Genomic DNA, 22,057 nt, shown 5'->3' with positions numbered 1-22,057 from the left:
ATCACAGCACAGGGCAGGCATTGGGAAGAACCAGTGGAGGCAGAACGAACGCTTTAAAACAAATAAACAAGCAAACAAAAAAACTCAGACTGGGTGTGGTGGCTCACGCTTGTAATCCCAGCACTTTGGGAGGCTGAGGCAGGTAGAGCCCAGGAGTTTGGGAGCAGCCTGGGCAACATGGCGAAACTCCGCCGCTACAAATAATATGAAAAATTAGACTCTTGCCTTTAGTCCCAGCTACTCAGGAGGCTGAGATGGGAGGATCACTTGAGCCCAGGAGTTCGAGGCTGCAGTGAGCTGAGATCACGCCACTGAACTCCAGCCTGGGCACCAGAGCGAGACCCTGTCTCAAATGAAAAACAAAACCCAGAGCAGCCCAGTCACTGTGAGGAGGTTAAGAATACGCGAGGAGGAGACAAGTTCTGCAGGAAGCATTGCGCTAGGAACAAGGCACAGGAATGAAAAGAGCGGGAGGGGCAGATAGTGCAGGAGACACCCCGACGGCCACTCATCCCACCAACCCCCCAAGAAAACGTCCCCAGGGACTATTTAAGTTTCTATCCTAGGCTCCGGAGACATCAACACCAACCTGTGGCTTCCCTCAGTTCCTGGAAAAATTTTTGGTTGAATATAAAAGCCACACCACTGATCTCTTCCACTTTAGCTTCTGCTGTTGTATTTCGGTTGATAAAATTTGCGGTGATGGCGATGGCCAGTTTGCCACGGAATTCTTTCCGACGAAACCCTGGAGGGAGGTGATAAATCGCTGGCTAGAGAAGGAAGATCACTTCAAATGAAAGTAGGGGTGCTGATAAAGACATCAGGGAAAGCTGGGGATGAGAACTGATGGGAAAGTTAGGGCAGCTCTTCTGCAGATGAAAACAAGGTATTTACCTACCTAGGAATATGAAAATTCAGGAACGAAGTCAAAGTCTCCGTTAACAAACAATTTGAAATCTGACTGGCCGGAATATTACTTAGTACCAGGGATTCCTCTTTAAAAAAGGGATGTGTTGGGGGAGTACTTGCTTATTAATATGTAGATTAAGTCCTACAGGTGCCAGCCACTCAAGGTATGGCTCGTCTCCTAGTGCCCCAGCAAGAGTGCCCTGTAAGCAGCAGCCTGGGCGAGGTGAGGTGGTTCACACCTGTAATCCCAACACTTTGGGAGGCCAAGGCGGGCAGACTGCTTGAGCCAAGGAGTTCGAGACCAGCTTAGGCAACATGGCGAAAACCCAATCTCTACAAAAAACATAAAAATTAGCTGGATATGGTGGCACGCGCCTGTAGTCCCACCTACTCAGGAGGCTGAGATGGGAGGATCGCTTGAGACCAGGCAGATCGAGGCTGCAGTGAACGTGCTCATACTACTGCACTCCAGCCTGGGCAAAAGAACGAGACCCTGTCTCAAAAATGAAATAATTAAATAAAATAAAAGCAGCGGCCCAAGTGCCAGCTGGCTAGAGGAAGGCAGGACCCGCCATTCCATCAGGGCAGGAAGCACACATTCAGGCTCTCAAAAGAGAGGACCCTGGTCACACACAGTCTCACCCCAGGGGTAGGACAGCATCCGCTTTCCCCTCTGCTATGAGTCAGGCAGAGGAGCACAGACCAATACCTTCCAAAGTGTTCCTCCGACCATCCCCACCGATGATCACTTCAAATTCATATTCTGACACAGGATGAGTCTTGGGGTGCACCAGTGCCCGCCAGCCTATCCCTGTGGACCAAAACCAAATAAATGGGGGTCACCACCCAGACCACATTCACAGCCAGGACCATCTCTAGATACCCAGTCATGTGAACTGCACAAAACCCTGGGCCAAAAACACTATGTGTAGAAGCAGTGGAGACAGAGGCTGGCCGCGGTGGCTCACGCCTCTAATCCCAGCACTTAGGGAGGCAGAGGCTGGCAGACTACTTGAGGCCAGGAGTTCAAGACCACCCTGGCCAGCATGGTGAAACCCTGTCTCTACTAAATATACCAAAATTAGCCAGGCGTGGTGGCGCGCGCCTGTAACCCCAGCTACTGTGGAGACCTAGGCAGGAGAACTGCTCAGAGGTCACAGTGAGCCAAGACTGAGCTACCGCACTCCAGGCTGGGTGACAGAGTGAGGCTCTCATCTAAAAAAGAAAAAGCAGTGGGGACAAACCACAGAAGGAAAGAAGCCTTGCAGAGGGCCCATGAAGCCCTTCCCACCACATGTGCACCTGCGACATCGAAGGCTGCATCCAGGCCACGTCCCCACAGGCACAGGCTTTGGCTAGCTCTGAAAGCAGCCCTCAGGGGCCTTTGGTTTGCTCCCTCAATCTCATCTTCCTCATCCATCAACACCCTCTCACGCCTTCTTCACTCCTCCAGTATAACTTACGTTCATTCTCTTGGTCCTCAGGAGGTTGTATAAGTCCTTGGAATTCCACATTGACATGGATTTCAATGCCTAGGATCAAGGCTACTTTCAAAAGTATTAGTTGGAGCTGACGGATACCTGGGAGAAAACAGAGATGGTGTTGGTGGGAACACATGGAGAAGGGGGTATCCATCTGTGTCGCGGCTCAGGCTCCCACCCCACCACCCATGCTCCCTTCATTCAGATTCCCAAAGCCTGCTGTAGCAGCAGACATTCCGAAGCCACACTCCGTAACTTCTTCCTTTCTTTAAGGCAAATATAACCCAGTGGAAAAGATGTTCTAGAGCAACACACAGGACACTCCTACCTCTTGGGTTCAGTGTTCTAAACAACCAAAAGCTTGGAGACAACACGGGATTGTGGCCTACAGGAGATGCCTTTCCATCTTTCCAATTCGGGGCTGCCATATTGGTGGCATCTCTGATCCTGCTAGGTCAGGAGGCAGAGGTGCACCCACAGGGTACAGCCCACAGTCAGATGCAGAGCTGCTGCATGACCTCCCCGCCCATGGGCGTCTCTTTCAGCCCATTCCCTGGTTGATCATCACACATTCTTACAAGGCAAGAAGGGAAATCACAATCCAACCAGATCCTCCTCCCATTCCCCCTGCCACTCCTGGTCTACAGCTATGGAAACTGAGGCCAGAATGACTGACAATCTTGCTTATTTTCATAGTGAGACTGATTGATTTCTTCAACGTCCATGAGCACCTGTAGGCACCAGACATGGCAGGGACTTAAGGTGTAGAGATAAAGATCTAGGCCCTGGTAGAAGACCCTCTCAACCCTAAGATGAATCTTGCCACAAATAAGGCAGACAAATCCACTGAGTTAATGACCCTTGGTCCTCTCTTAAGACCAAACTTAACTGGGTCTAATGTGCCAGGAACAATGCAAACCCTCCTCACGTCATCTTGGTTGTTCTCCCCAGTTTACCACAGCCACCACCCTTCTGAGTCCCACTCCCAAAGACTTGTTAAACTCTGCACTAGCATAGTATTTTCGCAGAGAACTATGGGTTCCAAGATGCTTTATAAACTACAGCCAACAGATGGGCACAGCGCTTCCTCTGCCAGTGGAATGTGGTGACTGCCAGCCAGCGTCTGATAAATTGGCACAGCTGCTGCAAACAGCAAAAGGTTCCATGACTGAATGTGTTTACAGGACACATCTGGAGAAGCTCAGAACAAAGGCTCCTTGATAAAGCTTTCCTGAAAGCATTAATGATAATCAATAAAAAGCCTTCAGTTTCATAACGCACACTGTCTGTTCTGAATTGCTTTTCTGGCCACTTACAGTCAAACACCGCTGATTGCATTAACTTGTATTCATACCCTGTAGGATCTCAGAAAAGCACAGCCCCGGGCTGAGCTTGGAGGTGAGAAAAGTACAGCAAGGGCTTGCAGACCACACAAGAACCACCTAACCAGAGGGATGCCATTATCCCCTTGCCATTAGCGGCCCGGCCAGGGCTCTGCTCCTTCTGCAAGCGTGGCTTCCCCCAGGACTCTGTCCCCACAGCACTTTGTTCTTATATTAGTAGAGCACGTATCAGGTCACAGCACAGACAGCTGCACGCCTGTGTACTTCTGCCACTGCAAGAAGGACCACCAGAGGGTCTGGGCCCAAACTGGTCATCGTTTCCCCAGTGCCTGGCCCCAGTGCCCATCCCGCAAACTGCAAGAGCTCAGTAAGAGTCCAAGACCTAACTTAGAAATCCTCAGGTCAAACCCCACAATTTCATAGGTTACCGATATGCTCACATTTAAGAGTCCTAAATTACAGAACCACTGCATAGCAGGTGTTTTTACTTCAAGATGAGTGCACTTACTACAAGAAAGACAGCAATGAGATTAGAAGAAATTTGGCGGCATATGAATTCCTCAGCTAATCCACCTATCTCTTTCTAATGAACACGTGTGCGAGGGGTAGGGTGGAACCTTACAGGAAAGCTAGTTTTACTTACTGATATGGTCGATGGCTCCGGCACAGAACTTGCCATAGAACTTCTTGGCACCCAGACCTCGTAGATCATGTATGGTGAATGGCCAGAGATGCAAGACGTTGTTGCGGGAGAAGGCATCTCGTTTCTCAATAACAACCACCTTGGCCCCCAGTAAGGATAAGTCGATGGCTGTACGGAGACCACAGGGGCCAGCCCCAATGATGAGACACTGAAAAACACAGCTGCTTTCAGGGCAGGCAGCACTTCCAACAAACAATTCTAAAGAAGTCTCATGATCGTATGATCATCACTCCCTAAAGCCCTGAAATAGGGCTATTCTCCCCACTGCCAAGAAACCTTCACACCTATGTGGGTCACAGCAGAACACCTGCCATGGCTGAAGAGAAGAGCTAGTGATCACCATGAATGGAGAAGACAGAACCATCAGTGCTAGACACAAGCCCGGCACCTGTTCACCTTGGACAGCCTGGAAGGCCCTTGATCTGCAGCATATTTAAGTGGCCATCATCTCAACAAACGATATGAAAATCAAATGCAATCTTACATCAACAGGAGAGGACCGTTTGGAAGGTTTCTAGGTCAGGCAGATTTCTGTCCAAAGAGATACAGAGTCCTATGTACACAATCTCAAGCCTGCTGGAATAAATCTACCACACACATGATTCCCAGGAAGCAATTTTCAAGACAAAGTTTTATGTGCTGAAAAGAGTTCCAAAATCTCCATTTCTAGACTGAAAGTCCAGGAATACGATCTTGAAAATCCACACTCCAGAGAAGTACTCAGCAGGAGACTGGACACATATCTTAAGTAGTTCGCTCTGTGTGTGCAGAAGGAAAACGTGCAATGCTTTTGGCTTTGTTTTTCTCTTAGTAGAGTCCAGTACTCACTCATGAATGTCATACCTTCACAGTTCTTGAATTTTGCTGATGAATATCTACCCAAATGCAAATCCACTGGGGGTGGGGCTCTAGGTAACCCCTATTGCACAAATTAAAGCTCGTGAAAGAACATAACATAGCCATGAAGTCATCTGCAAATTTGTGTCCCTGCTAGCTTGTTCCAAACTTCTCACATTAGGTGTTCTTCTAAGGAGGGAAGTAGGAAATGTATCTCTCCATAGCCGCTTCCTTGCAGCTACCCCAACAAGGGCAAGTGCATAACTCAGGTCTTTGCCTGGGCCTACCTGCTTCGAGAAATAGGGCCTACCTATTTCTCCACGTGGTGAAGAAAGCAACAGAAATACTTTGGTTCACAAAGTCCCTGCTTATGAATCAAAACAGACCTTTGGAACATGGATGGGAAGAGGCTGGAAGCTTGTGGCAAATCCCAAGCTGGCAAATAGCATACCTTACCAGTTACTGAGTATGGAACGATGACTTTGGAAAGAGGACATGCCAAGAACCCCAAAGCCGTGTTCAGACAGGATACCAGTAGGGCTTGGCTACGTCCCTGCTAAGTGACCTGCATCCTCCGAACCACGTGAGGTTCAAAAGAGAGCTTTGGCAAAATAAAAAGTTCCCATGCCACTTGACTTTGGTTGTTCTTAAATACTTGAAACTTTGAACGTTCAATATGTAAATACATGAAATACGCTTAAAATAGGGTCTGGGTCATGCAAGTCAAACAAAAAGAGGTAAGAGATCCACAAAGTTTCAACAGGTCAAAGCTTGATTTCCTGTGCTAGGCTGTGGCTAGACTTTGCCTGGTTCTCACTCAGCCTACCTCTAACTCAATCCTCCTCTTTGGCATCTGGATGAATCCTCATGTCAGTGACCCCAGGGCCCAACAGGATAAAAGCTTACCTTGGTGTTGGTGCATGCTTTTCCCTTTTTGTAGTCTTTGTGACTGCCCCGTTTGTCCAACTTCGCCCAGAGGGCTTTGGCCTTCCAGTAGTTAAGCTTGGACTTGAGCTTGTGATAGAAGGAGCGGTAGTCCTTTGGCTTCAGTTCCAGGTGGTCACAGAGCTCCTGGAAGGCCTTGAGGGTTCCCTTGCAGGTGGTGGCCTGGACAAACCGGTCAAAGAGGACATGAGCTGGGTTCATGGTCTCATGCTTCCTCTCCTCCATGCTGCCTCACTCTCAGCACTCCCAGAGGGGGCGGTGGGATGGCTGTGGGTCCACCTGACACTGGCACGTTAATCTGACAAAAAGAAAGAAAAAGACGGTCAGTATTTCTCTGTCTACAAACATTCTCCAGGAGACATACTCCTCTTCAAAGCAGAGTTCTCAAGTGTCGCAGTCATCCATCCACAAGTATGGACTGCACACCTGCAATACTCCAGGCACTACGAGACACTGGGGCTGGAAAGGTGAGCAGGATGGTTCTTGCTCTCAAGGATCTGATAGTCTAGGAGATGAGGCAGACACAGACACAGAATGTCTTGATGGACCGTACCAAGTGCCACTAAAGAGGGAGACACAAGGGGAGCTGGGAAACAGAGAAAGAGGATCTAAGTCACTATTGGTGGTGAAGCGGGGTCCCCACTGAAGGTGAGCCTCTGAGAGGTGACAGCTGAGTCTCTCAGCATAAATGTTAGCCAGGCAGGGAAGAGGTGCAGGACATGGGAAAGTGACACAGGCAGGCCTGAGTGACTCATAGGGATCAAAGAGGCAAGGGTGACTCCCAGGTTTCCAGCTCAGGCCCCAGATTAAACGGAGACATCAGGCCAATGGATTAAAAATAGAAGCACTCCTCGGTGCCGGTGGAAGAGCGAGCCACCTTCCCCACCTGCACCCACCAGCTCCTGTGAGTCTGCGGAATCATTTTGGCGTCACATCTGGTGAATCCTCGCCACTGGAACTGTACTGGGAGGCAAAAGGACAAAGGACAAAACTAGAGAGTGGAGAGTGGGTCAGGGTGGCGAGGCAAGCGTGACCACAGGGCTGAGCCCACACAGCCAGACCCCAGCGGCATGACCCCGCTCACAACCCGGGGTGAGCACTGTCACACGAACCCTTGGTTTCCCTGTGTGTAAGGCAAGTAGGTTAGACAGCACCCCTAAGACTCTTCACTTCTGAAGTTCTCCAAGGCTCCTGCTGAGAAATCCACATGCCCACAGCACTTGCTCTTGGTGCTCACATCACAACGGTCCAGCACAGGCACATCACCCATTTACCACGAGGCTGACCAACACAACTGGACTGGACTTTGCTCTAAAGATGTACCCTTGGGGTTGGGCGCAGACAGAGGAAGGGAGTGGTTGATGCACTGTGTTCAGGAGGCATGTAGAAGCAAGAAACTGCCCACTATTCAGCTGCAGGTGCTGCTGAAACCAACTCTCGGAAGACGAGCGCCATGTTCCAGAATGACACAGGAGAGGCCCTGAAGCTGTCACTTTGGGTAAGACACTGAGCAGCAGTGTGAAGTAGAAATGACATGCCACTTCTCTCTGCACCTCACCATGGTATCATGGGATTAAACCAAACCAAATGAGATGCATCTTAAGTTTCATGAGAGAAAGTCATAACTAAATACAAGGAACTGCCCTCTCCGCCTTATGTTTTCTATGTCAACAGACACAACACTCATCATATAATGTGGAGGATACACTGCAGACAGAACACACTGGCTCGGCTTTTCGCTTCAAATATGTCACGTACTCAACAACCGCTCTTGGCTCTAGATATTAAAAACTACACCGTTGGCCCAGTGTGGTGGCTCATGCTTGTAATCCCAGCACTTTGGGAGGCCAAGGTGGGTGAATCACTTGAGGTCAGGAGTTCAAGACCAGCCTGGCCAACAAGATGAAATCCTATCCCTACCAAAAAATACAAAAATTAGCAAGGCAGGGTGGCACACGCCTGTAATCCCAGCTACTCAGGAGGCTGAGGCATGAGAATTGCTTGAATTCGGGAGGCAGAGGTTGCAGTGAGCTGAGATTGTGCCACTGCACTCCAGCCTCAGCGACAGCATAAGACCCTGTCTCAAAAACAAAACAAAACAAAACAAATCCAGAAAAAACAATAAACTGTTAACACATATAGCTTCTCCCAATAGCCACATGGCTAGGAGGCCAGCAAGAAATGGAGCTAACTAGAATTAACATTCAGTTTCCCCCAAAAAGAAAGGTTTTATTCTAGGTAGCAGAAAGATAAGTACTTTACAGTTCCTAAAAAGGGCCCATTGTTTCTCTTACAAGTCAAGGCTTATCTTAGAAATGCCAGAAAGTCAAAAGATGGCTTGTAGGGCAGGAAAGAGCAGATGTGCTTATGCGAAGGCAGGAGAAACGGTGACAGCTGACAGCCCATGACTAGAAACAAAGGTCCCGCAGCATTTTCTACATCAGGGGCCCTCTTTGCCTCCTGACCTCTTTGTGGGGACTTTGGAGGCTTCACCTGCTCTTTGAGAAGCACACGGCACGGCACAGCACAATCCGGACCCTGTCTGTATGCTCTGCCTGCCTTCAGTCAACCTAAACACCAGAGTCACAGTGTTTGGTAAGCTTTGCATACACTGGGTCTCATCCACCGCTACCTCATGTCAAAGAAGAAAATGACTTTTCTTTGTTCCTAAACAGTAGCCACTTTCGACTCCTTGCCAGGATTCAGAGCGCTCAGAACCACGACATTCTTGCTGAAGTCAAGACATTAAAGATCCTGCAACCCGTAATTCCAAAACCCTTCCTGTCATAGCGCCTGCCTTGGCTTACACCTCCCTTGAAAGAGGGTCTTGGGCACTTATTTCCCAAGAAGAGTTCTTCCGTGTGAGCTAACAACCCCTTGGTTAGCTATAACCCACTCGGTTTGAAATAATTCACTTCCGAAGAGCTGCTAACCACCATAAAGAACTTTCAAATCAAACCCCACTACAGAGGAACGCCTTCACTAATAACTGTCCCCAATCCTTCTGCTAGTGAAAAACACTTAAATTAACAGATGTCAGCCAGAGCTCCCAGAGAGCTGCAGAGCCAACCAGCAGGCAAGTATTAAGTCTCTGGCCGAAGAGATTTCGACCTGCAGGGCACTGGGGACAACAGATGAACAGAGGCAGGCTGGCTCCTGGAACAATACGACTGGCACTCAAGGTAAGACAACACAAGATGAATTCCCTTGGGCTGCCTCACTTTTCCTGCTTTGCGGCTGAATGACTGCAGCGCAAAGACTCCTCCAGAGTGTGACAGCATTGCTCTGTGGCTCTGCTGGGCTGCGCCTGTCTCACTCTGCAAGGGGCTTACCCAGCATTCTTACTGGCTCTGACAACAGCCGGGAAGCACGGCGGAGCAGGGCTATTCCTGTTACCGCCCCCATTTCCCTCATTCCTGAAGGTCAAAGCCAGATCATGCTCCCCCTGGCCTGTCCTGCACCACCCTGTGTACAGTTCATAATCACAGGAACCTGTTGACCAGGAAACCTGGCAGGAAGGTGCCAGAAATCCCAGAAACTGAAAAGCCAAGGTGTGCAAGGAAGGGGTAGAGGAAGTGCGGAGCCAGGCAGGGGGGTTGCGGGGAGGAAGAGGAGGTGATGCCAGGTTTCCAGGCATCTGTGAGTCTCTGCCAGCTGACTCCAGCCTGCATGTTTTGTCCACGGCAGCTGACTGCTGACTCAGAAGCCCCGCATGGGCCTTGTCTGTGGAGGACGGCACTGCAGAGACGGCCTCTGAAGCACATGCAGGACACGGTTATGTTTCTATTTACAACAAGAGTTGAAGGCTGTCACTGACTTCTGGCTGGCTATGAGAACACTCAAATTTCTAGTTCTTAGAAGAGGTAGCTGGATGTTTCTGGGGGAGTAGAAAGGAGAATCATCTTTAAAAACAGAAAAAGAAAAAAACAAAACAACAAAATAAGAATGACACTTCGAGAGTATGGCATCAGAGTGAAGCTTCATTTTCTCCCTAACCAATACACCATGAACATACCAGCGAACGTGCAAATCTCTGAATCTTACACAGCAATCTGTGAACTGCGCCTTCCCCTAGCCCATTCAGTCAGACATATGTCTCATCTAAATAGATCTTGAAAGCGGGTAGAAGGCCAGGTGCGATGGCTCATGCCTGTAATCCCAGCACTTTAGGAGGCCAAGGCAGGAAGATCACCTGAGCCCAGGAGTTCAAGACCAGCCTGGGCAACACAGTGAGATCCCATCTCTTTAAAAAATAAAAACCAAAAAAATTAGCTGGGTGTGGTGGCATTCGCCTGTGGTCCCACCTACATGGGAGGCTGAGGTGGGAGGATTGCTTGAGCCCAGGAGGTCAAGGCTGCAGTGAGCCATGATCATGCCAATGCACTCCAGCCTGGGAGACAGACCAAGATCCTGTCTCAAAAACCAAAAAAAGAAAAAAGTAGGTGGAGAGGAACACTTGCTTTGGAACGCCATCAGGAGGAAGCTTAGATGAAAAATGCACTATGGATTAATATTTTCCCTCAGAAACCAGCACCCAAATTGCCAATATGCCCCGGGCGCCTGATCTGTCTTCCTGCAACACAGGCAACTTAGCATCATCATTTGAAAAGACTGTCCTTTTCGTACCAAGTAGTCTTAGTATCCTTGTCAAAAATCATTTGACCACAAGAGAGGTGCATGAGGCTGAGGCAGGAAGATTATTTGATCCTCCCAGGACCCTGAATCCAGCCTGGGCAATACAGCAAGACCCCATTTCTTTAAAAAAAAATCATTTGACCATATATGTTAGGGTATGTTTCTGGGGCCTCTATTGTATTTCCATTGGTTTATATGTCTGTCTTTATGCCAGTACCACACTGTTTTGATTAGTACAGCTTTATAGTAAGTTTTGAAATCAGGAAGCACGAGTCCTCTAGCTTTGGTCTCCTTTAGAAGGACTGTTTTGGCTATTCAGGGTCCCTTGAGATTCCATGTAAATTTTAGGATGGGTTTTTCTATTTCTTTTTTTTTTTTTTTGAGACAGAGTCTCACTGTCACCCAGGCTGGAGTGCAGTGGTGCGATCTCCACTCACTGCAAGCTCCGCCTCTCGGGTTCACGCCATTCTCCTGCCTCAGCCTCCCAAGTAGCTGGTACTACAGGCGCCCGCCACCGCGCCCGGCTAATTTTTGTATTTTTAGTAGAGACAGGGTTTCACCAGGTTAGCCAGGGTGGTCTTGATCTCCTGACCTTATGATCCGCCCGTCTTGGCCTCCCAAAGTGTTGGGATTACAGGCGTGAGCCACCGCGCCTGGCCAAGGGTTTTTCTATTTCTACAAAAAAAAAAAAAAAAAATCACTGGGATTTTGATAGGGATTATATTGAACATGTATTGTTTGGGTAATTCTGACATCTTAACAATAGTAAGTCTTCCAACCCATAAGGATGAATTTGTTCTCATTTATCTTGTAATTTATTCCAGTGATGTTTTTTAGTTTTCATTGTACAAGGCTTTCACCTCCTTGGCTAATTCCTAAGTGTTTTATTATTTTTGATGCTACTGTAAACAGAATTATTTTCATCATTTCCTTTTCAGACTGTTCACTGTTAGTATATAAAAATGTAACTGGCCGGGCACTGCGGCTCACACTTGTAATCCCAGCACTTTGGAAGGCTGAGGCGGGCGGATCACGACGTCAGGAGATGGAGACCATCCTGGCTAACACGGTGAAACCCTGTCTCTACTAAAAATATAAAAAATTAGCCGGTGTGGTGGTGTGCACCTGTAGTCCCAGCTACTCAGGAGGCTGAGGCAGGAGAATGGTGTGAACCCGGGAGGCAGAGCTTGCAGTGAGCCGAGATCATGCCTCTGCACTCCAGCCTGGGTGACAGAGCGAGACTCCATCTCAGAAAAAAAAAAAAAAAAAGTAACTGATTTTTGTGTATTAACTTTGTATCCTGCTACTTTGCTGAATTTATGTATTAGCCTTGAACAGGTTTTTTTTGGTGGAATCTGTAGGATTTTCTACACATAAGATCATATCATCTACAAATGGAGATAACTGTCTTCCTTTCCAATATAGATGCCTTTTAATTTCTTTTTTTGGCCTAATTGCTCTGGATAGAACTTCAGTACTATGCTGGATAGAAGAGGCAAAAGTGGGCATTTTTGTCTTGTTCCTGATCACAAGAGGAAAAGCTTTTTGTCTCTCACTGTTGAATATGACACGTGCCGTGGTTTTTCACATACGGCTTTTACTAGGCGAAAGTAGTTTTCTTCCATTCCTAGTCTGGTGAGTGTTTCTATCATGAGAAGGTATTGAATCCACATGTATTGCATCCTGGGATCTATCCTGACTCTCCATCCTTTTTATCATCAAGCTGACACTCGGCAGGATGGAGAGAAAACATGAAGCCAGCTCCTCCCCCCACCACTGTGCCCTCTCCCTCTCCTGCCTGTCACTCACCCGGCTGCACTCCTCATCTGCTCCTGCCACTCTGCAAGGACATTATTTAAATGTCTCTCTCCTCCACTAACTGTGAACTTCTTAGGGTAGGGACTGGGTCTCTGCGCTATAACCCGACTTGGAGTAGAAATAGGTCATGTTTCTGTGGAGGTGATGAGGGTAGGATGGAGCCCAGCAGCTCCGTACTTGAAGGACCAGTCCTGGGGAAAGCACTAGCCTGTCCTGCGTGGCTGCAGAAGGTGAAGGAGAAATGGACACATGTTAGAGAGAGACTTCCAATGTGCTACCAAAAAGCGGTATCCAGGAGTGCACAGTCAACCTGGGCAGGCAGTGACAGTCTATGAAGAACACACACAAGTGTGGCACTTTTCTCATGACCTGCACTCTGCTGGGCTGCGTGTGGACCACCCCTCTCTAGAGGCATCTGAGAAGAGCCGGGCCCAGATAACCTCTGGGTTCTCTTCCAAGTCCCTAATCCTGCAGGACCATATGGTCCTAACCCTTATGTTGTATCTTTTCTAATTTTTCATTTCTATTCTTTGCTAACAACCTATTTCTTCATGAAAACCAAGTTAAGAACATCTACGCAACTGAGAAATGAAGTGAGTTAGAAGTGAGCTGACCTCTGCCTTGCAGTTCTGTCACCCCAAACACACATTAAAGTGTCTGAATCACAACGAGGCACCAAATAAACATCATCACCGATGATGATGTCAGTTCACATTCAAAGTAACCCCCAAAACAAGTAATGAAGAAGAATGCCTGAGGCCCACCATCTCAATCTCCTCATCTGTAAAACAAAAATCACAGGATTCTGTAGGAAGTAAGGTAATGAATGTAGAATGTTTATCCATGCCAGGAACAGAGCAAGGCCCAACCAACAGTAGCGCTGTTATCATATAGCAGTTTATCAATAAACCCCAGCAATGAAAGTGTATACTCAGTCTATACGACGGAACAACTGGGTTCAGATGGTTTTGTTTTCTGAAGGAAAGAAAAATGGTTTGGAACTTTCTCTGTTCCATTATCACTCTTCCCCTCTCCCTCCATCTGCTCTAGAAAGCGTGAGAATGGCATTGGGTGGGTGGGGGGCGGCGGGGGGGAGGCCTAAAGGAGTAGGATCTGTGTAACTCCTGCCAAACTGTAGTGTTAAACATGACAGAAGATACTGAGTCGTTACTACTTGGTGTCACATCCGCGCCTATGGCACCTTTGCCACCATCCCGCGAGGCAGCATGTACGACCTCCATTCTGCAGGCGGGGCAAGTGCAGCTGAAAGAAGGTGAAAGGTCACAAAGCAAGAAGGAGGCAGTGCAGGCATGTTTTGGGTCCAGACTTGTCCAGTTGAGAGCCTAAGTCCTTAGCCATTATGAAAATCCACCTGAGAATACAGCTTGAGAAGTAAAAGTTCATGAGAATGCATGCCTCCAGTCCCTAACCACCCGAGAGCAGGAACTTGCCTGCCAGGAAGATAGCTGCCCAGCTAGCAATGGATATGCAGTTTCAAGTAAATTTAGCAAGGACACACAATACAGGATTATTTTTCTCCTCGTGATTTATCACTGCATCTGCTCCTTTGAAATGGAGCCCTTTCCAAATGGCAGTGAGAGCAATCTGGTTTCACAGTAATTCTTCTCACGGGCTGCCAAAAGGCAAAGCAACTAAAACAGTGCTAACACGGTCCGGATCAGTCAGCATTCTGCAGCAGGCTCCTGCACCCCAGCCATCAGCAACACCTACGAGGAGTCAATTACAAAACATTTTCCAACCACCTAATACCACTCCATCTACTGTAGGAGCCTGGGGAAGGGCAGAAGGTGGACCTCAACCTGCCCACTGTCAACAACAGTACAGACCAAAAGACCAACACCTTCCTGACCCACCAATCCAAGAACCCTACTCTCAGGGGTGAGGAAAGGCCTCCGGGTGGGGAGAAAGCCTCACTGAGGATGTGGGGAAACACAACTAAAGGAGAATCCCAAGAAAAAGCTGTTCTCCTCAAGGGTCGGATTCCAATCTATTAGGTTGGTGCAGAAGTCAGTGCAGTTACTTTTGCCATTACTTTTAACGGCAAAAACCGCACTGACTTTTGCACCAACCCAATACTTGCAGAAAACAGGCAAGGTCTCACCAAGGCACTCGGTCAGGTCGTTTCCTTCCTCTCCCAGGACAGAGCCCGCAGCTAAGGCTTTCCAACACTGGCCCAAAACACAGCTGGCAGGAGACTAACCTGGAACAGAATCTGGGGTTTCTCAGATGTCTCGCCTACCTGTCATCACTGCCACAGAACCACAAAATACACTGCAGTCAAGGCTCAGCACCATCTGAAAGGTCATCTAGGCCCACCAGCCATCCCACACCTGCCTATCGATGACATGTCAACAGCACCAAGCTGAGCAGCTTGCAATCAATGTTCATTCCTCAAGGATTCCCTTTCTGTGTAGAAGACCAAAACAGGCCGGGTGTGGTGGCTCATGCCTGTAATCCTAGCCCTTTGGGAGTGTGAAGCAGGAGGACTGCTTTAGGAGGAGTTCAAAACCACCCTGGGCAACATAGCAAGACCCTCATCTCTACAAAAAATTAAAAAATTAGCTGGGCATAGGGACACACACCTGTCATCCCAGCTACCCAGGAGGTCGAGGCTGCAGTGAGCCATGGTTGCGCCACTGCATTCCAGCCTGGGGACAGAGCGACACAGTCTCAAACAAACAAACAAACAAAAAACCATAAACAAAAACACCATTTCTCTTCCGCCATGGTTCTGTTTCTCCACCTTCTTGGCATTCTTCCACAAGCTTCTATCGATAATCAATGTCTATGCCCATCTCATCTGCCTTCCCTCCAATGACAGTGAGCAACATCTGGCACATCTAGCTGAAGCCAGCTTCCGCCTGTGCTTCTGACCCTGTCCCCGTTCTTAATCAAGCATGCTGCCTCCCGCACTGGTCCCTTCCCTGCAGTGATCCTCCCTCACCCCACTCAACTGTCTTCGGCAAGGACACGCCTTTCAACACCCAGTCCAGACCCCACCCACTCCAACTAACATACTCTGCTCCCCTTGACAGTAAAACTCGCTGAAAGAATTGTCAATGCTTTGTTCACAACTTTCTCTTCTCCCACTATCTTTGAACCTCCAACAAGTAGACCTTGTCCTCAGCCCTCCACAGAAATGCCTCATCAAGTTCATGAATGACCTCTATGCTGTCCAATCCAATGATGAGTTCTCAACCCGTTTTCATCAACCTGTCTGCAGCACAAGTCACAGCTCACCCCCACACAACCCCACCAGCCTCCAGGACAAGGGGACACTACCCTCTGGGTCCGGCTGTGGCCTCATAGCCCCTCTCTGCATCCTTTGCTGGTCCCAGACCCATCTCAAGCCTCTGCATGTTGAAATGGCCCTGGAATCAACTCAGTCTTTGATCTCTTTTGAAATTACATCTCCTTCTACATCAGTGGCTTTTAAACTGTGATCTACAGTCAAAAAAAAAAAAGTCTCGTACTGTGATCTGGGACACAGCTCTCTTTTTACATAAATTTAATTTTAAAAAAGTTTCATAGGACAAAATTCCCCCATCAGTCGACATAAAAGTAAACATTTTACAACAACCCTTACTACTGAGATACTGTTTTCAATTCTATTTCATTTTTTGAAAATGGCTGGTGCCCACTGTACTGACTTCGTGACCCACCGAGACACAACCCCCTGGGAAAGCTATGCCCTGGGGGATCCTCCCTCCCGTAGCTTCATCTACACAGTAGCGATAACTAAAGGTGCCTTAATATTTATTTCCTCTCTCATGAACTTGTACAACCAATCGCTTGTGCGACATTTCTACCTGGACGTTTGACAGGCATCTCTAACTTGAAGCACTGGAGGCCCCACTCCCGATGCCGCTCGCCAGAGCCTGTTCCTTCCCTAGTGTTCTGCGTCTTGGTAAATAGCACCGCCAGATACCCAGAAGCTCCACCCAAAACCTTACCCCCGTCTGCCTTTCTGTCACAACCCACAGTTCGTTCTTCAGAAAATTCTGTGTTCTGCCTTCAAATACAGCCAAACCCAACCACTTCTCACCATGTTTTCTCTGTCATCCTCATCGAGACACCACCAGTTCTCACTTGCTCATTGCATGAGCCTCCCCTACTTCTGCTCCTCCAAACCCACCCTCCAGAATATTCCACAAAGCAGCCAGAGCATCCACTTAAAACATGCATCAGACACGTCGACTGCCGCACCTCAGCCCCAGGTCAGGTCCTGCCACTCTCCCCAGCACTCCTTAGGCCCAGCCAGACGGCCTCTCTCCTGCTCACCAAGGCCTCCCTGGGCGGGGCTGCCCTGGCCAGTCATGCAGAGTGCCCCTCGCTCTTCAGGTCTTGGCTCACCTTATCAGAGAGAGCTCTGCTGACCACACCCAGGGAAGAACGCCCTGCCCCTGCCCGTCACTCTCGACCCGCATCCTGTGGACACTGTGTACAAAGCATGTCCCTTCCCTCTATCTCCCCTGGCAGAAGTAAGCCCAGCTATGAGAAGGGAGTGGAGCATGAGCACACAGTGACTCCAGAGCCTTCTCCTGCTGAGGTGCCCGTCCACAGCCTGCCACCCGCCTGGATACACCTGCTTTGTCCTCAAGGACAAATCAGAAGTTGGTAAACTGTCTTCACTAAATTTCCTCAGCCGATTCAGCCATGACTTCCCATCTCAGCCAGCATAAAAGCAAATATAAAATAGTGGCCTACAAGGCCCTATAAATGTGTCATAAACATTTTGGTCTCAGGACTCCTTTACACACTTCAGAGCTACGGAGGACCAGAGTTCGAGACTGCAGGGAATTACGATCATGCCACTGCACTCTAGCCTGGGGGACAGAGTGAGACTGTCTCTGAAAAAAAAATTATTGAGGACCCAAAGAGCTATCAATATTTACTATATGTAAAATTAAACCTGAGACAAAATGTCAACATTAATTCACTTTAAAATAACAATTAACGTATCTTATGAAAAAAAATTACTTTCCAAGACAGAAATTTAGTGAGAAGAGTGACAGCATTCTACATTTCTGCAAATCTCTTTAATGTCTGGCAGCCAGATTCTCCCACCTGCTCTGTTTCAGCAGCAGCACATATCGCGTAGCCTCTAGAAAAGCCCACTGTACACACCTGGGCAAACAAGGGCGGGAAATGCACATAATAGCACTCAGTATTATTACAAAAACAGTTCTGACCTCATGGAGCCCCCATGAGACCTGTGCCCATACACATGCCTTCCCTCTGTTGCCTCCTTTCCTGCTACCAGCCTCTCCCATCCCCACCGGCCGCAATGGCCTCCCCATGTTCCCCACCTACCAGATACCCTCTCACCTCAGCCTTCCCATCTGCAGCTCCTTTTGTCTAAAAATGCTCTTCCCTCCGATCCATTCACTCAAAAAATATTACTGAGCATCTATTATGGGCCGAGCACTCTTCTTAGCTCCAGAAATAACAGCGGTGAACAGAGAAAACAAGCTCTGACTTCCAGGCCACGAACCTTCTACTAATGCAGCTGACACATATATTCAAACGCCAGCTTCTCAATGTGGACTTCCCTGGCCACACTGTTTAAACCTGCTCATCCTCTTTCCCTGGTTTTCTCCAAAGCACTTACCACAATTTGACACACTCCAAATGTTTTTGTTTTTTGTGGGGTTTTTTGTTTTGTTTTTGTTTTTGTTTTTTTTGAGACAGGCTCACTCTGTCACCCAGCCTGGAGTGCAGTGGCATAATCATAGCTCAGTGCAGCTTCCTGGGCTCAGGTGATTCTCCTGCCTCAGCCTCCTGAGTCGCTGGGACCACAGGCGCACACCACCAAGCATAGCTAATTGTTTTTTATTTGTAGAGATGGGGTCTCACTATGTTGCCCAGGCTAGTCTCGAACTCCTAGACTTCAAGCAATCCTCTTGCCTCGGCCTGCCACTGGGATTACAGGTGTAAGCCACCACACCCAGCCTCTAAATATTATTTACTTACAATCTATCTTTCTGCTACAATGTAAATTCTGGAAGGGTGAGGATTTTTGCCATTTTGTTCACTGTTGTGTCCTTGCACCTGGAACAGTCCCTGGACCACAACAGGTGGTGCACAGTGAGGGCCACTTGATGAACAAACAGCTAGGTATACGAACTTCTCCAGGCAGAACTGAGTTAGGATATGAGACAGAAGTCGTATCAAATGAAAATGAACTGTGTGCTTTCAGGCAGTGTCACCAGGCTGGGAATCACAGAGATTGGGAACCCTTCAAGGGGAGTCCAGATGGCTTCTGCCCAGCGGGGTAGGGGCTCCCCTGGAGACCTGCCCTTTTTCCATGACCACAACCGGCCCTGGACATGGCTCACACAGGCTCTGCCCAGCAGGCCCTACATCCAGCTCAGGACCTGTTCTTGCCAGCAGGAGAAGAGAGCCTGTCAGAAGCCAGGACCTGGAGGCAGCTTTGTTTCAACAGCCAAACACTTTCAGTGTAACTGTCCCCTATAAAAAGAAACTGGTTTCGAGAAAAGAACTGCGGTATCAGTGTCAGCAAATGCTATGGAACAGGCCCAGCCCACTTCCCCAGAGACGAGTAGGACCCATAATATTTCTGATTCCAAGTTACCTGTATGGCTAACATCTGCACGAGAAAGCCACGAAGCTGCCACAAGCCCAGGTGTCAGACAAGGCAACATTTCTTCGTCTGAGGCAGGAGGACACAGGACTCAATGGATACTTGCTGGGCGGCGACGAGGAGACTGCCCAGTGAGAGGGAGAGCTGCACACGTGAAACGCCAGCCTCAGGAGTAGAATGGGGGTGGGACAAAAGCATATTTTCTGCAAGTCCCCACAGTGAGGACTGATGTGGCCGTACCTGCCCCGTCATCTCCACACACAGGTGGGGCCCCAATACTGCCTTCTACAATACCCCCACTGGTTCCTCCACCCCATCCCCACCCTCCTAATAACCCTCTTCCGGTCATCTTTTCACTCCCTCTCCAATCTGGCCTCTGTCTCCAACACTCCACTGACGGTGACGGTGGCTTTCAAGCCAGGCAGGCTCAGATGCGTTCCAGTCCTATCTGGCTAGCTCCCTGGCTGCAGCGCTTCCTGGAACCCGCCCTCCCCTGGCTGTGCTCTGCCTCCTGCTTCTGCCCACTCTCCTCGCCGGCCTCCAGTCTCTCAGCTGCAATTCTTTCATCTGCCGCTCTCGTAAAATTGGATGGCCCTTGATTTTTATCATTCTGACCTTGCTCTGGAGATCCAAAGCTACTAAACATCTCCACTTAGCCATCCACAGGTGCCTCCCACCAAGGAAGTCTACCTACCACACATGGAGTCAAACCCGCCACCCACCAAATGGAAATCTGGGGTCATCTCAGACCCTTCTCTGTTCTCCACTCCTCAACCCAACCTGTTGATTCTAACTTTACAATGTTCATCTCCCTACCATGATCCTGGTGGAAGCCCTGAGATTCCTAGTGTGAAAGGAAAATAAATCTCGGGGCCCCAAACTCACTAAGCCAAAGGGAAAGCCTGAGCTGGGAAGTGTCATGCAAACCCACCTTCCATTCTGGTTCCTGAATAAGATGACTACAAAGACGACTCCCTCACATTTTGCCCACAGGGAAATTCCTTGTGGGTGCCAAGATCTTTACCCTAAAGCATTTCTGTCAAAATTCACCATGGCAATGTGAGTTGACAGCTTATCTTCACAGGTGCGGGGACATAAGACAGAACTCAAAGTCACCCCTCTGCCTACCTGTGACAAATGCATATCTGTTTCCTCTGCTCTACTGTCTACGTTATCTCATGTAAAAATGCAGATTCAGAGTCAAAGGCATTGATGACTATTTCTCCCTTCCCTCAACATGAAAACTGCGTATTTCTCAATATCCCACTTTCTCCCTTAAATACTGAAGCTCTCAAAATCATCTTCGGAGAAAGGCATAGACCCGTCTCCTGGGCATGCATCCTTAACTTTGGCAAATCAACCTCTTAAAATGACTGAGACTTGAGACTTGTCTTGGTCATTTTCCTTGATTGACACCAGCTGGGACTAGCGCAGCTGCCCCTTAATCTTTGTGTGTGTGTGCGCTCTGTTGCCCAGGCTGGAGTGTAATGGCGTGATCTCAGCTCACTGCAACCTCTGCCTCCAGGGTTCAAGTGATTCTCCTGTCTCAGCCTCCCTAGTAGCTGGGATTACAGGCGTGTGCGACCACACCTGGATAATTTTCATATTTTTAGTAGAGATGGGATTTCACCATGTTGGCCAGGCTGGTCTCGAACTCTTGGCTTCAAGTGATGCACCCACTTCGGCCTCCCAAAGTGCTGGGATTACAGGTGTGAGCCACCACGCCCGGCCAATTGCCCCTTAATCTAAACTTGCTCCAAAACATACTCCAGAAGTGCCAGAAGGGTCTTTCGTAGGAGCCAACGTGACCCGTTGCTGCCTCCGCTGACACTAGGAAACAATCCAAACCCTCAGCAAGGCTCAAAAAGCCAACCTCTCTCACTACTATTAATAGATGCAACCCATTCTCTCAGGTTCCCGGCATGCACCACGCTCTTAGGCGTTCCTCACCTCCGCCGCCTCCGCACCTTTGCCTACAATGCCCCTCCTGCGCTGGAGACTGCAGCTCGCATTCCGGACTTCATTAAAGTGACCCCGCCCACCCCAGCCCCAGGCAACCAATCACCTTTTCCTCTGTGTTCCCTCCCACCTGGGTGCGTGCCTCCCCTTCAACACTCCTCACTTGCTCTGGAATTAAGTCCAGGTCTGCCTACCCCTTTGTGTTTGGGTCTGGCTAAGTAGAGGAATTCAGGTTCATGCTTGCACGTAGTACAGATGCGGGCAGACGCCAAGAAAGAAGGGAAAAGATAAACAGAAGGCTCACCTGGGCCATAACATCTAATGTCACAGAACTACACAAAAGGAGAAAGGGCATTTGCATGATGATTAATTTGTTACTAACTTGTTGCAATTTAGGGGGTATAAGAAGGACCAGGAAGCAGCCAAAGTTGAGTTCCCTAAGGCATGTCTGAATGGCTCCTGATTGTGAACAGGACTGCTGTTTTCCGTTCACATTCCAGGATGATCCTTACCTTTTTCAGACACTAAGTCACTGGTATTGTGATGTTGAAGCTTCCAAGAATTAGACTGGCTGAAGGGAAGGCTCATGCCCCACAGGCTTCTTAGAGATGCAAATGGCTCGGGAAGGAAGAAAACCAGGTTCAAGTGTATGCACCAGGGCGCAGCATGGTGAGCACAGGAGGGTCTTTATTCTCCAGTAAGGTAGCTGTGCATGCTCAAACCCAAGCACAGAAAGGAATGGGGAACCAGGGCTAGCCTGCTCCAAGGCCATAGTTTTCTTCCTGTTTTCATGGAGAAAATC

The 22,057-nt window shown here is 48.7% G+C and overlaps 1 protein-coding gene across 20 annotated transcripts in view; it reads right to left on the bottom strand.

Moving 5' to 3' along the window:
• Positions 1-22,057, bottom strand: part of MICAL3 (microtubule associated monooxygenase, calponin and LIM domain containing 3) — a 233,225-nt gene that overhangs the window by 110,093 nt on the left and 101,075 nt on the right. For 19 of the 20 annotated variants that reach the window (XR_652657.4, XR_002515293.2, XR_652658.4 and 16 more), the window contains exons 2-6: positions 6,180-6,516; positions 4,377-4,584; positions 2,373-2,489; positions 1,619-1,720; positions 590-745 (exon numbers count right to left, since the gene is read on the bottom strand). Coding sequence is in view for 17 of the 20 variants with exons in the window: in XM_021921345.2 (XP_021777037.1) it covers positions 590-745; positions 1,619-1,720; positions 2,373-2,489; positions 4,377-4,584; positions 6,180-6,443 (847 nt within the window). In the remaining 3 variants the exon portion in view is untranslated. Of the gene's footprint in view, positions 1-589; positions 746-1,618; positions 1,721-2,372; positions 2,490-4,376; positions 4,585-6,179; positions 6,517-19,287; positions 20,811-22,057 lie in introns of those variants that run through there. The other variant, XM_017945110.3, reaches the window with a different exon arrangement.

Source organism: Papio anubis, chromosome 16 (assembly GCF_008728515.1).
Source record: "Papio anubis isolate 15944 chromosome 16, Panubis1.0, whole genome shotgun sequence".
NCBI classification, from domain to species: domain Eukaryota; kingdom Metazoa; phylum Chordata; class Mammalia; order Primates; family Cercopithecidae; genus Papio; species Papio anubis.
This window is presented reverse-complemented; position numbering and strand designations above follow the sequence as displayed.